At 40.2% G+C, this 15914-nt stretch overlaps 2 protein-coding genes across 7 annotated transcripts in view; both read right to left on the reverse strand.

Moving 5' to 3' along the window:
- The window catches only part of LOC129770733 (iron-sulfur clusters transporter ABCB7, mitochondrial), a 54880-nt gene extending 53873 nt beyond the window's left edge, over positions 1-1007 (reverse strand). For all 4 annotated transcript variants that reach the window (XM_055773765.1, XM_055773763.1, XM_055773762.1 and 1 more), the window contains exon 1: positions 872-1007. In XM_055773765.1, the coding sequence (XP_055629740.1) occupies positions 872-1000 (129 nt within the window). In that variant the 5' untranslated portion in view covers positions 1001-1007. The remainder of the gene's footprint in view (positions 1-871) is intronic.
- A 10861-nt stretch (positions 1008-11868) lies between these two features.
- LOC129770735 (vitamin K-dependent gamma-carboxylase) lies at positions 11869-14494 on the reverse strand. 3 transcript variants are annotated; one of them, XM_055773768.1, is made up of 4 exons: positions 14218-14494; positions 13591-14127; positions 13353-13517; positions 11869-13297 (listed from the first exon to the last, which is right to left on the reverse strand). In XM_055773768.1, the coding sequence occupies exons 2-4, from the start codon at positions 14109-14111 to the stop codon at positions 12025-12027; spliced, it is 1959 nt and encodes a 652-aa protein (XP_055629743.1). In that variant the 5' UTR covers positions 14112-14127; positions 14218-14494; the 3' UTR covers positions 11869-12024. The 3 variants fall into 3 exon arrangements, with proteins under 3 accessions (XP_055629743.1, XP_055629744.1, XP_055629742.1); XM_055773769.1 differs by having other exon boundaries at positions 11869-13087; positions 13353-13535; positions 14218-14493; XM_055773767.1 differs by having other exon boundaries at positions 13353-13535; positions 14218-14492.
- Positions 14495-15914: the final 1420 nt, after the last annotated feature.

The following is a 15914-nucleotide window of genomic DNA, read 5'->3' on the forward strand; positions in this document are numbered from 1 at the left end:
TCACGACAAAATAGGCCCACTTAAACACACTCAAGCTCACATGGTTCTGCATTTCAATGGTGAGGATATTTTGCAATTTATCGAAATTATTCTTTATCGTTTCATTCTGCGATACCATCTGTTTCAGGACTGTATCCGGAAGATATTTCATTTCTTGTTTAGAGCAAAAATAAGGCACCGAGAAGTTTTGTGGGAGCGAGTTAAAGTATGGCCCATGGTTTGAATCTTCTTTGAGGAATTGATAGCCCAAATAGTAAGCAAGGAGAGCATGAAACTGGATTTTTCCCGCACATTCAAGAAAATGATTCGCGTCGAAACATTTCTTAAACGCTTCATCTGATTCGATATTATTCATGCTTATTAATGCTTCAAATGGAAGCCGGATTAGACAATCTCCTGTCTGTATTGACTTTTTGGAGTACAATCCTTTTCCATTCTCATGAAAATCGGAAACTTTCAGCTCCATTTGGTTGTTCCATCCTAGTTTATGCAAAGATTGCATCAAATCTATGTGATCCAAACATTGTACAACTGCTTGCTTTCCTTTTTGTTCGCAGTGAGCACGTTTCCTTTGAGTCCTACCCATTCTAGGAAACTGAACGGACCCGTAAACAAATATTACGTAATCTGTCGAAAAGACCTTGGCTACTCAATTTTCGCTCGATGTTCGATACATGCCTTCAATATTCAGGAAAAAGAGATGAGTCCGTTCTGAAAGTAATAATGTTTAAGGAAGAAATGTCATGTTCGATCAGCTGGTATGATCCTAGTTCAATTTGTTTCCATCTCTCCTTCCGTTTCATTTGTGTGTACGTGCATTGTGATAGAAATATAGGGACATGAATTGTGTTTGATGAAAAAAAAAACTCACTCGGGTTGAAATCAGAACACTTCCAGAAGCGGCAGGATGATAACCGATGAAGAATTTTTGCAAATGTTCTAAGCAAATTCTACTGGAGCGGCAGCTCTGTTTTGATGTGATATGCAGCAGAGCAGCCATCTTTGGGTTTGACATCTGTTATGTATTTTGGCAGTTCAACGATAAGTTATCCAAGAGTTGCCAGATTCATTATGTAGACATGTACAGAAATTGTTGTTCGTAGCTCAACTAGGGGTGTCTATGGAATAGTCTGGTTTACGAAAATGACACGAGATTATTACTTAGGGACCAAGGCGGTATACCTTATTATACTTATTATTATACTTATTATGTCAGAATTACTGTTCATGTCCGCATTGATGGCATTGAGCATAATGAATGAAAATTAAATTATCCGTTTCAAATTAGTATTCTATTTGAATGAGACCTGATAGAGATTACATTAACGAGTTTTAAATTATGCCCCTAATTAATGGCACATCATTGTTGTGATTTGGTGACCGCTCCAAATTATTGTTTTCAATGCTGTTCTACAAGACGTGAAGGATGTTGCCGTGGGATTGGCAATTCAGCGATTGTGGGAGCTGTACTGGTGGGTATATGGAAGAGCCACTACCGGCGGGCTAGTGCCGTACTGCTCTAAGCTCCATTCGCTTTGGTCACATAAGTCGTTGGGCATCCATTGCGAATTAGTGAGCTCTATTACGCTGTTCATCCGTGGATATCCAGGCATGTTGTTTCCCGGCGACTGCTGCTTAAGCTGGAGATTAAACTGATCGTGCAGGGTATGGGACACTACAGCTGGTTCGGTTTAAACCGATCCAGCGTAGATAACTGTTGGTGTGGTGTGAAAACACTCAGTAGCATTAAAATTAGACCTGGTTTGGAAAAATAGTCGCTGTCATTTTTCATCACCTCCCGCATCTTCTATGCCTCGGATTCATACTGACGAAAATGAATTACCTGTCAATGTTCAAGCCGCTCTTCTTTCGAGTCATATGGTGAACGGGGATATATAGTACGAAGTGCTTGCCGGAGTTGGGAAGGTGATGTGGTCTTTATGCCGAACCTGGGATCAGCCCATTATGCCAAAAAATCACTGGAGGATGGATCGGCTGGAGATAAATATTGTCGCGAAAACCACCAACCTTCCCTAAATTCCCCACCCCAATGGCCAAAATAGAGAGACAGACGACCACCAAAGCCACGAAAAGGTAAAATAACACGCCGATATACATATTTTCATCGGCCATGGTTCAGGTTCCGTCCAACTTCCGTAAGACCACCCAGTGCTTCATTTACGATACTTCATCAAACAACTCTGCCTCTTCCTGTCGAGTATACACTAGTTCTTCCGGCTTATACAAAACGTTAGGCCCTGACCGAGCTAGGGGACCAAAGATGAACTTCTCGTCTGACTCACGTTGGTCCCTGCGGATCAATAGGGGACTTTTATAAAAATCATTTTCCAATTCTGTTGCTGTCGCTTCCAGTTGACATTCTCTAAACAAAAAGCCCAATGTCGGTGCGATGAAACCAGCTCAACGTATTAATCTTTGGATGCATTAGAAGCGCTCTTGAACTGTCTGCAAAATTAAAGTTTTTCTTGAGGTTCATCCATTCAACATGATCAAGTTGTGATATTGATATATAATATATTGATATCGCGGAACATTTTCATTTCTTTTGCCAAATGCGGGACGTTTCGCGGGACGGAATCTTACGCGGGACATTTTGTTGAAATGCGGGACTGTCCCGCGTAACGTTTGATCAGTTTACAATAAAAAATAAACTTCAGCTAAATGACACATACTGATTTTCAGAGGCAAATAATGACTCTTCAATTTGAATATAGTTGCAAGATGGTCTAGTGCTCATTACGTCAACTTTTTTAAATCCCTTAAAACTTAATAAATCCCCCTTAGGATTCAAGTGTAGTGTGTGATGAACGTTGAAAAGCTTGGGCATAGATTGATTGACAAACTCTCGGTTGACTGGAAGATCCTTCGGTCTACTGGACCACCATTACGCCTAAGCGTAAAGCCGGGTTCAGACGGTGCGAGTAAGTATACGAGTCGGTCTAGTCAGTTACTGCAGTGCAGCTACTCACACCGTGTGAACACATCATGCCAGTTATTGTCATGTGTGATCCGGCGTGCGAGCTACTTCAAAGTTTTTTGAATTTACTCGCACTTGCATGCTTCACAACGTCAAAAACAGAATTTAGCGTTCGAATCAGTGATGCCAAATGTAATGAAATGTCTCTATTTTTAAGATATTTGAAAATATGTGAAGATATTTATAGACTTGAAAATTATTGGAAAAACAAATAAAACCCTCATAGTTTCTAAACGAAATAATTGTTATTTCGTTTTGCACGCTGGCGGGGCACGCTTTCTTTTTGAGATAGTTTTCTTGAGAATCTCTAATATAGAATCATTATCAGATCACAACTTACAAAAAAAAGTATTGTTCTAAGAAACAGAATACATATTCGATTTAAAAAAGTACATTTTCATTCATTATTAAAATTTTTGAAGCGTATCTATTGCACCTGCAAATCGACTATCATTTTCATTTCACAAAATAAATAAAATTAAAAAGACGGGTGGGTAATGTCGGGGACATAACCGGAGTGACGTAGGACTATACAAAGGGGACAGCTTTTGTTAAATATATATTTTAAATATATTGTTTTATTTTCTTCACCTACGTGAATACCTACCTATCTACCTGAAAAATGGATTAGTTTACTGTTTACTCTTTATGAATATGTTGATGGTTCTGAAAAGAACCTTTGGTGTTGTGTTTTTGTTATCACTCGATATTCCCATCTTGTTCGGCTAAACCTTCCTGTTTGGCGATTTGTTGTCACTCGCCACAGCTTTCACAGTTGGAAAATTTCTTCCCATCCAGCTTGTGACATATTTTACAGTAAATTACATTCAATGGCACGTCGCATTACCACCACTCAGTGCCGGATTGGAGGTAATTTTAACCTGTAATTGAACATTTGCGATGACAGTGGTACAGTGTCGACTTTCAATGTGGGGTCATAATTTGGATCTCTATGTTTACAAAAATGTCCAACTAAATAAGTCGCATTACATGTCCGTCCAATTAGCTAAATGTCGAACTAATTGTAGATTACTGTACTTTAAATCTGGAAACAATTTAAGAATTGGTGAAAATTGAATAATCAGGAAAGTCCCCAACTATCAATAAGCTCAGAACAACTGCCAAATTCACATACTCATCAAATCCTGGCAAACAAATTATGAAAACATCAATTTGTGTTTTATTATTATTTTGGATAATGTTTTAGAAAGCATTGAACTTTATTTCCTAAACTCTTTTTTGGAAGGTTTAATGGCTCTGAAAAGCGCCTTGTTTTATGGAATGGTTCCAATTTAGAAAACTTAGTACTCGTGGTTTTGAAAAAAACCATTTCGAACGCCCTCGATGCCGCCTTGTTCTGGATTTGCCACCAAAGCAGTTTGTATAAACAAACTTTTTTCTTCTGCTACCTGATGCCGTTTTGCGATTGCGTTTGCCACTCGCCATTCGCTGCAACTGCCTGTTGTCTTGATGTCCACCGAACCGAATGTGTTATGTTCCGAATGCAGGTTTTCTTATCGTCGCGAGCAGCTTTGCCAGCTAACTCGATCACTCCGGCGGCCGAAACTATATAACGCCGGCTAGATGGACTGGTACACAAGTACTAACGCGCTCGACCTAGCTACCTTTTCCGGTGCAATTGGCGGATACACCTACGGGAAATTGCAGACCACCACGGTTCGAGCGGGATTTTGCCTTTCCCTTCTCTTTTCCTCCTTTGTTGAGTACACGATGCCGATGCCGTACAACCACACGGGTTTACGGTTTAAAGGAAAATAAGATATTTTTTTGGGGTCCGCGTGTTTTATACTCTAGCGGTACACACTCACAGGATAGAGACAAATCGGCAGACTCAGCCAAAGGGGCGGGTCCAACGAGACGAACGAATGAGCGTTAAAAGGGAGCGATGGCAAAAAAATACATTCATTACGATTTGTTCGCTCGTTGGATTCACATACAGACTAAAAAGGGTCCTTTTCAGGATCACAAAAAGTCTAAAGAGTTTATTGTTTTGTTATCACTCGATATCCCCATCTTGTTCGGCTAAACCTTCCTGTTTAGCGATTTGTTGTCACTCGCCACAGCTTTCACAGTTGGAAAATTTCTTCCCATCCAGCTTGTGACATATTTTACAGTAAATTACATTCAATGGCACGTCGCATTACCACCACTCAGTGCCGGATTGGAGGTAATTTTAACCTGTAATTGAACATTTGCGATGACAGTGGTACAGTGTCGACTTTCAATGTGGGGTCATAATTTGGATCTCTATGTTTACAAAAATGTCCAACTAAATAAGTCGCATTACATGTCCGTCCAATTAGCTAAATGTCGAACTAATTGTAGATTACTGTACTTTAAATCTGGAAACAATTTAAGAATTGGTGAAAATTGAATAATCAGGAAAGTCCCCAACTATCAATAAGCTCAGAACAACTGCCAAATTCACATACTCATCAAATCCTGGCAAACAAATTATGAAAACATCAATTTGTGTTTTATTATTATTTTGGATAATGTTTTAGAAAGCATTGAACTTTATTTCCTAAACTCTTTTTTGGAAGGTTTAATGGCTCTGAAAAGCGCCTTGTTTTATGGAATGGTTCCAATTTAGAAAACTTAGTACTCGTGGTTTTGAAAAAAAACCATTTCGAACGCCCTCGATGCCGCCTTGTTCTGGATTTGCCACCAAAGCAGTTTGTATAAACAAACTTTTTTCTTCTGCTACCTGATGCCGTTTTGCGATTGCGTTTGCCACTCGCCATTCGCTGCAACTGCCTGTTGTCTTGATGTCCACCGAACCGAATGTGTTATGTTCCGAATGCAGGTTTTCTTATCGTCGCGAGCAGCTTTGCCAGCTAACTCGATCACTCCGGCGGCCGAAACTATATAACGCCGGCTAGATGGACTGGTACACAAGTACTAACGCGCTCGACCTAGCTACCTTTTCCGGTGCAATTGGCGGATACACCTACGGGAAATTGCAGACCACCACGGTTCGAGCGGGATTTTGCCTTTCCCTTCTCTTTTCCTCCTTTGTTGAGTACACGATGCCGATGCCGTACAACCACACGGGTTTACGGTTTAAAGGAAAATAAGATATTTTTTTGGGGTCCGCGTGTTTTATACTCTAGCGGTACACACTCACAGGATAGAGACAAATCGGCAGACTCAGCCAAAGGGGCGGGTCCAACGAGACGAACGAATGAGCGTTAAAAGGGAGCGATGGCAAAAAAATACATTCATTACGATTTGTTCGCTCGTTGGATTCACATACAGACTAAAAAGGGTCCTTTTCAGGATCACAAAAAGTCTAAAGAGTTTATTGTTTTGTTATCACTCGATATCCCCATCTTGTTCGGCTAAACCTTCCTGTTTAGCGATTTGTTGTCACTCGCCACAGCTTTCACAGTTGGAAAATTTCTTCCCATCCAGCTTGTGACATATTTTACAGTAAATTACATTCAATGGCACGTCGCATTACCACCACTCAGTGCCGGATTGGAGGTAATTTTAACCTGTAATTGAACATTTGCGATGACAGTGGTACAGTGTCGACTTTCAATGTGGGGTCATAATTTGGATCTCTATGTTTACAAAAATGTCCAACTAAATAAGTCGCATTACATGTCCGTCCAATTAGCTAAATGTCGAACTAATTGTAGATTACTGTACTTTAAATCTGGAAACAATTTAAGAATTGGTGAAAATTGAATAATCAGGAAAGTCCCCAACTATCAATAAGCTCAGAACAACTGCCAAATTCACATACTCATCAAATCCTGGCAAACAAATTATGAAAACATCAATTTGTGTTTTATTATTATTTTGGATAATGTTTTAGAAAGCATTGAACTTTATTTCCTAAACTCTTTTTTGGAAGGTTTAATGGCTCTGAAAAGCGCCTTGTTTTATGGAATGGTTCCAATTTAGAAAACTTAGTACTCGTGGTTTTGAAAAAAACCATTTCGAACGCCCTCGATGCCGCCTTGTTCTGGATTTGCCACCAAAGCAGTTTGTATAAACAAACTTTTTTCTTCTGCTACCTGATGCCGTTTTGCGATTGCGTTTGCCACTCGCCATTCGCTGCAACTGCCTGTTGTCTTGATGTCCACCGAACCGAATGTGTTATGTTCCGAATGCAGGTTTTCTTATCGTCGCGAGCAGCTTTGCCAGCTAACTCGATCACTCCGGCGGCCGAAACTATATAACGCCGGCTAGATGGACTGGTACACAAGTACTAACGCGCTCGACCTAGCTACCTTTTCCGGTGCAATTGGCGGATACACCTACGGGAAATTGCAGACCACCACGGTTCGAGCGGGATTTTGCCTTTCCCTTCTCTTTTCCTCCTTTGTTGAGTACACGATGCCGATGCCGTACAACCACACGGGTTTACGGTTTAAAGGAAAATAAGATATTTTTTTGGGGTCCGCGTGTTTTATACTCTAGCGGTACACACTCACAGGATAGAGACAAATCGGCAGACTCAGCCAAAGGGGCGGGTCCAACGAGACGAACGAATGAGCGTTAAAAGGGAGCGATGGCAAAAAAATACATTCATTACGATTTGTTCGCTCGTTGGATTCACATACAGACTAAAAAGGGTCCTTTTCAGGATCACAAAAAGTCTAAAGAGTTTATTGTTTTGTTATCACTCGATATCCCCATCTTGTTCGGCTAAACCTTCCTGTTTAGCGATTTGTTGTCACTCGCCACAGCTTTCACAGTTGGAAAATTTCTTCCCATCCAGCTTGTGACATATTTTACAGTAAATTACATTCAATGGCACGTCGCATTACCACCACTCAGTGCCGGATTGGAGGTAATTTTAACCTGTAATTGAACATTTGCGATGACAGTGGTACAGTGTCGACTTTCAATGTGGGGTCATAATTTGGATCTCTATGTTTACAAAAATGTCCAACTAAATAAGTCGCATTACATGTCCGTCCAATTAGCTAAATGTCGAACTAATTGTAGATTACTGTACTTTAAATCTGGAAACAATTTAAGAATTGGTGAAAATTGAATAATCAGGAAAGTCCCCAACTATCAATAAGCTCAGAACAACTGCCAAATTCACATACTCATCAAATCCTGGCAAACAAATTATGAAAACATCAATTTGTGTTTTATTATTATTTTGGATAATGTTTTAGAAAGCATTGAACTTTATTTCCTAAACTCTTTTTTGGAAGGTTTAATGGCTCTGAAAAGCGCCTTGTTTTATGGAATGGTTCCAATTTAGAAAACTTAGTACTCGTGGTTTTGAAAAAAACCATTTCGAACGCCCTCGATGCCGCCTTGTTCTGGATTTGCCACCAAAGCAGTTTGTATAAACAAACTTTTTTCTTCTGCTACCTGATGCCGTTTTGCGATTGCGTTTGCCACTCGCCATTCGCTGCAACTGCCTGTTGTCTTGATGTCCACCGAACCGAATGTGTTATGTTCCGAATGCAGGTTTTCTTATCGTCGCGAGCAGCTTTGCCAGCTAACTCGATCACTCCGGCGGCCGAAACTATATAACGCCGGCTAGATGGACTGGTACACAAGTACTAACGCGCTCGACCTAGCTACCTTTTCCGGTGCAATTGGCGGATACACCTACGGGAAATTGCAGACCACCACGGTTCGAGCGGGATTTTGCCTTTCCCTTCTCTTTTCCTCCTTTGTTGAGTACACGATGCCGATGCCGTACAACCACACGGGTTTACGGTTTAAAGGAAAATAAGATATTTTTTTGGGGTCCGCGTGTTTTATACTCTAGCGGTACACACTCACAGGATAGAGACAAATCGGCAGACTCAGCCAAAGGGGCGGGTCCAACGAGACGAACGAATGAGCGTTAAAAGGCAGCGATGGCAAAAAAATACATTCATTACGATTTGTTCGCTCGTTGGATTCACATACAGACTAAAAAGGGTCCTTTTCAGGATCACAAAAAGTCTAAAGAGTTTATTGTTTTGTTATCACTCGATATCCCCATCTTGTTCGGCTAAACCTTCCTGTTTAGCGATTTGTTGTCACTCGCCACAGCTTTCACAGTTGGAAAATTTCTTCCCATCCAGCTTGTGACATATTTTACAGTAAATTACATTCAATGACACGTCGCATTACCACTACTCAGTGTCGGATTGGAGGTAATTTTAACCTGTAATTGAACATTTGCGATGACAGTGGTACAGTGTCGACTTTCAATGTGGGATCATAATTTGGATCTCTATGTTTACAAAAATGTCCAACTAAATAAGTCACATTACATGTCCGTCCAATTAGCTAAATGTCGAACTAATTGTAGATTACTGTACTTTCAATCTCGAAACAATTTAAGAATTGGTGAAAATTGAATAATCAGGAAAGTCCCCAACTATCAATAAGCTCAGAACAACTGCCAAATTCACATACTCATCAGATCCTGGCAAACAAATTATGAAAACATCAATTTGTGTTTTATTATTATTTTGGATAATGTTTTAGAAAGCATTGAACTTTATTTCCTAAACTCTTTTTTGGAAGGTTTAATGGCCCTGAAAAGCGCCTTGTTTTATGGAATGGTTCCAATTTAGAAAACTTAGTACTCGTGGTTTTGAAAAAAACCATTTCGAACGCCCTCGATGCCGCCTTGTTCTGGATTTGCCGCCAAAGCAGTTTGTATAAAGAACAAACTTTTTTCTTCTGTTACCTGATGCCGTTTTGCGATTGCGTTTGCCACTCGCCACTCGCTGCAACTGCCTGTTGTCTTGATGTTCACCGAACCGAATGTGTTCTGTTCCGAATGCAGGTTTTCTTATCGTCGCGAACAGCTTTGCCAGCTAACTCGATCACTTCGGCGGCCGAAGCTATATAACGCCGGCTAGGTGGACTGGTACACTGGTACTAACGCGCTCGGCCTAGCTACCCTTGCGGGGAACTCCAGATCAACACGAGCGGGAACTCCAGATCAAGGTTCGAGCGGGATTTTGCCTTTCCCTTCACTTTTCCTCCTTTGCCATATCCAACCATGGCTGCTTGTGTTGGTTTGTTGATGTGAGGTGATGCGAAACGATGTGGTGTACGGTTCGGATGAGAATGATCGTTACGGCAGCGGAGAGGGGATTTTGAAGCTGACTGGCTGGCTCGAGAATTACGCATGTGTGAGACTGCGACCAATGTTTCCCTCATTTTTTTCTTTTTCCTTTCCAATCGTGCTTCATTCTATTTCGCTGCTGCTCTGGTTGCCCGTTTTGGTCGGTACGATTTGAGGAGCACAAAATGGACCAATCAAAAATGGGCACATAGTGTATTTGGACAATGGTTGATATTTCACAATTATTCAATTATTTATCTCAAGAAAAATGAAATGTTATTCGTTATGATAGATGCGTAGATATATTTCCTATCAATTGATGCAAAAACCTTTGCGATCTATTGAGAAATGCTCGAGTTATAAGCGTTCCAAATCTTGCATTTTTTCCTACTTGTTCAGTGCCTAGATTTCCATTTCACCCCCTATATCTTCCGGTTAGACGTAGTCCTACGTCAAAAAAAAATCTTTTAGACTACCATTTATAACATCACATCCTTTCGGAATTATCTGAGCTATGGATGTTTTCGAGATTCTAAAAAATATCGACAACAATCCCAACGATATTCCAAAACAAAGGCACATCAATGTCATTTCTAATTTAACTCTTGCAGGTACAGCATCCCTCATGACTGTATCTTGGCGTTGTATTCGTGGAGCAATTAAATCCAACAGTTTTTTCACTTGTTCAGGTGTTATTACCAACACTGCTCTGTAATCTCGGGGATCCTCATCGTAGAGTTCCTTCAATATTGTATTTGTTGCTCCTTTTCTTTGCATCTAATTCCTGGCCCGAATCCTTTTCTCTTTCTGCTTTTTCGGATAGTACCTTCAGTTCAAAGAAATTCAGCACAAAGTATGTATTTTTAAACACGATCAGCGTTTGTTTTGCTATAAAATTGTGTGATGATACATTCAACTGAAAACCTAAGATGAAAACTGCCAATAAAGAAGTCGATTTTGGACCAATCATTTGACAAATTCGGACCTGATTGCTGTTTCTGACTGTTTGATGGACATTTGAAAAGTCGCCTGGCATCCCTGGTAAACCCGTGCCGTAGTATCTAGTTTCTCGCCAGCAGCTCACACTGTGTGAACGGACAAGGCGAGTCAACCAATTGTCAAGCGAGTCCACCGGGTCAGTAGCTGCTCATTGTCAAGTCAGCTACTAGCAACGTATAAATGGGCCTTAAAACACCAGCGATCACACTCTGCCCAGGCCAGTCAGAAAAATTGAAAGAGGGCCCCTCTCGGTAGTGCCGCCCAAAATCGACAAAAATAAATGAGTGACATCATCGATTCTTCTACATCGACTCTCTATTTTGGTTATAACTTAGCTGCAAACACATTCCCAGCTGTGTTTGACAATGTGGAAGATAAGTCAGAACCTCATCTATCGGAGTCTATATCAAATTCAAATTGGAATGTTTTTGCAGCTGAGATACTAACACTAGATTACCTAAGCTAGTCATTTTGACTGCTTTTGAATTTCAATTAGAAAAAATTATGACACATTATGACACAATTTCTTAAAAAGCTGTGACTTTTTGTACAGCTTATTAAGAAACGGCCAATCTAGTGTTAACTAAAGAAAAAGTTGGAAATCGATCAAGTCACTTACATCCCTTTCCTTCTGAGCCCCTCAAATATAAGGTAAATTTTAAGTAGGCTAGAGTATGATCACGAGGCTCTCCTGATTACCCTGTAATAAGCCGACCCTGAGAGAACATTTCGATGGGTCTCTTGATACTTCCCGGGAACTGACAGTAGAGAGGCTTTCGAAGAACACAGAAAAAAGTGAGGATTATTTTTGAATGAACATTTCCATTGTAAAATATAAAACACTTTATCAAAATAAGATGGTAATAAACACCGCTCATATCGATCACAATAGATGATACTACTTCGTTAATATAGCTGAATGTATGCTATAAAACAGAAATTGAACAAGATATATTGTTTATTCTAACGTTAAAGCATTATCGTCGGGGGTTATCCTCACTCGTATCGGCATTGGTACCCCATATATCTCGTAGAGTAATGAATTACCCATATGGTGGAAAAATCTGACATAATTTTCATATCTTTGTCTGAATTCCCGCCATAATGGCAGTATGGATTTGGTTTGGCTTCTGTCTGCCATTTTTCCTTCACTAATCTCGTGTTTCATAGTTTTATTCACAAATGTATACACCATTGATGATGGGGTGTCACTTGTAGTCTTCACGTGGTGGAAATATGGGGGAATCATCTTTAAACTTTGTCCTTTGGTGAGCGGTGTGCATTTCAGATCATCTGCATGACGATATTGTACACTACCCTCCAGTATGGTTAGGGTAACATTTTCCATATCGGGTACTATGTAGTTATCCAATGTGAGTCCGGGGAAATCAGCAACAAACAGAACATCCGACTCGTTACTCCACGAATGGACGTCTTCGGTGACGGATTGGATCATCGTTCTCATCTCGGTGAACTCATGAAGCAATGGAAGTAGCCATTGTACCGGTTCGAAGGGAGACCATTTAGCCGTTAGTATGTCCACTTCAGGATTGAATATCCGTTGCAGGAATCGACCGTTAAGACTACACCAAATATCGAAGTAAATGGAATGGTTTGAAGCTTCTTTTTGGTGCGCTCCGGATTTTTCACGCATATTTCGATCGATGCAATGGGCGAACTGATAAGCCATGTCTGCATGTTTTGTCCATCGGTCGTTATCGACGAAAGCGTACGGTTGAAGGTAGAGTGATTGGTTCTGGGCATTGTCTACAACTTTGATAGAGGTGAGTACCGTATCCCATGCATGAACCATCATGTCCCATGAGTATCCGTACAAACCATTTGTCCAGTTGTTATATCCTTTGGTTAATGAGTGTGAATACGGTAGGAACAGCTGCAGTACGCAATAACATAACACAGAACATGTGACCATTCTCCTTTTCTTCGAGAGTTGATTCGTTTTTGATACACTTTCACTCCACTCGGGAGGCTTCTTCAGCATAACTCTAGGCCAATGTGCACTATAGAATAGGGGTAGTTGCGCCAAACACACCCACGGAAACATGCCAATATGGAAAAGACGAGAGTTCATCAAATGAAATGCACACGCAAATAACGTGGCTATTTTGCGAGTTGGTGCGTATATCAAAAAGAAAACTACAAACGTGTCAAATATGCAACCAAACCAGTGGATTATAAGCAGGTCAGTGAATTTTGCACCTAAAAGCAATCTATAAAGGAAATCATAAGGATCTTGTTGAATAACTGTGGTTTGAGTTCAATTACCTGAACGGGAAGAATACCCAGTGATAACTCAAATTGGTCATGGCATATCCTGACAGCCATTCTGCATTCATTTTCTTCAATCCAGCAAGGAAATACAGAATGAAAAATTGATATTTCAGCAAGAAATAATTCCAAAATGGTACATCTTGCTGTGTGCTATGATTCCTTATAGCATCGAGAGAACTGAAAAAAATGTATCACTCAGAAATCCAAAATGTTGGCTAACCACAAAACTCACAAGCATCTGTTGGCATCTGTAAACAGGAAGATTATCCCAAGTAATCCGTAGAGATAGCTGTGATTATTCCATGCACTTTTGTCCAACAAGAACACATACCAATAGGTAGTGACAAACATCATTGTCGATACACGATACCTATATCCTAAAGTTATTCCCAACGACCCTAGCCACATAATGAGATAAACAATTCCCATTCTCGGATAGCTCGGAGGTTCCATTCCATAGATTAGCGGAAATTTACAACCGTTGTGATCGCCCCATCGATAATCGAGATTCCCTCCTCCGCGCTCCTCAGGAATGTCAATCAACATCATTAGCCCGAACATAATCCTCGCCACCCCAAGGGCGGCACCATCCGTTCGGCGGTACAAGAGGGCGGAAAAATTTTCAAACGACCGAAAACTATTCAAATCGTGTCCACAAAACTTGTCGAACATCCAATCGAGTCCCCTAAGGTGTGTTTTGTGTACATGATTTGGATTCAATTTTACACTCATTTTATCTGCCGGCTGAACCATTTGATTAGCTGATGCACTGAAATTAAGGGAGAGAGAGCGAAAGCGGAATGAATATTATTATGTATAAATGCTATCTACTATTGCTGATGGTATGGAGTTGAATTACCTGTTCGTGTGATCTAATAGCTTCTATTTGAATCGCGAATTTCCATGGACGGATAAGATATTATATGTTTCATCATTTCCCTCGAGACTCATAGCTTGATATGCTCTAACGATACCATGTTGCTTTTGATTTAGGCATTTTTTGACTTCCTGTTTGGAAAACTGACGATGTCGGTGAGAAAAAGACACACACTGATCGGGACGGAGTTTTCGACATACTTTTATACGTATCCGTTCTGGAATCTGTTGACAGTGTGAAACATCTCGAAAGGATGCTCGTATCTAGCATTGCAGGTGATTTGACGATTGCGCCTGTGCGAAAATCGAATAAATATGTATTAAGAGGAACAGATTATTATTAGAAATTGGTTGATATGCGAGCAGAGCTCGCAAACTGTGTACCAAATCTCTGAAATGGAAGCTGTAATGAAATGTGCCGTTTATTATAGTATACTGTATCTTTATAGTGTAACTTGCTGTTCGTATGAACTAGATGAGTGTCAATCGCCGGTGTCAGAGAGACAACGGCAGCTGGACTATATGTATTAAGCCGGCAAATATATTCAATTATATTTAATCATTTGCATTTTCTCAATGGCCATATTCTTAAGCTGTACAGCATTCCAGCCAATCATAAATATACCTCAGTTTTATTAGCCCGTCAACGACCAAGCTGTAATTTTTTTTTAATCAAAGCCATTGGTGTAATTTTGGTTATAGGCGTTACAGAAACTCCAATCTTCTCGAATTATTTCCAAAATATTTTCCGTTCTCCACGTTTTAGGAAAGTGACAAAAAATCAAAAAATCGCCAAACAAAAACATTGGCGAAAACCTACATTTTTCATCCATTAGGAGATTAAATCCAATGTTTTTTTTCTCGCATCACAATGTGTGTTCTTTTACCAAAGTAATACTTCTAGGTATTTCATCGATTGTGCTACATAAAAGTTTTCTATCTTGTTTTGTAATTGTCGATACACTTTTGTGCGTTTTGAAGCGATGGTCCTTCAGCCGCATCTTGGGATCCCGCAGAGAACAGATACAATGTTTTAAAGAGATTTTCAAGCGTGCTGGTATTTATATCACACAATTGGGGTTTGGTTTCTAATATCTATACGCCTGATAAGGACCGTATCGTTAATTATGGGTACGCTCAAAACACAGCTTTATTTCAAATATTGCATTTATTTTTCAGTTCTGATATCAAAATATTGTATCTTATGAATGAAAGAAAGGAGTAACAGTAAAAAATAATCAAGATTCTGATTTTCGCGCCAATGATCGCACCTGCTTCTTGATGTCCCTAATTAGGTTCTGGACAACCGTCTCATCGACTTGTTTGCTCACATTTATCCAATCCTTTTTGAACTGCTCAAGGTCATCGGCTGCCTTGTCCTTCTTCCGCAGTCGTCCCTTCATCAAAGCCCAAAATTTTTCAATAGGTCTTATTTGCGGACAATTTGGAGGATTCATCTCCTTTTCCACAAAATCGACATTATTCTCGCGATACCAATCCAAGGTCAAACGTGCATAGTGGCATGATGCCAAATCAGGCCAAAATAGTGTCGGACCAGTGTGCTTTCGGATGAGCGGTAACACACGCTTTTGGAGACATTCTTTCCGGTAAATTTCACCATTCATATTCCCGAGAGTGAAGAAAGGAGATGATTTCATGCCACATTGACAAACAGCTTGC

This window comes from Toxorhynchites rutilus, chromosome 2 (assembly GCF_029784135.1).
Source record: "Toxorhynchites rutilus septentrionalis strain SRP chromosome 2, ASM2978413v1, whole genome shotgun sequence".
NCBI lineage: Eukaryota > Metazoa > Arthropoda > Insecta > Diptera > Culicidae > Toxorhynchites > Toxorhynchites rutilus.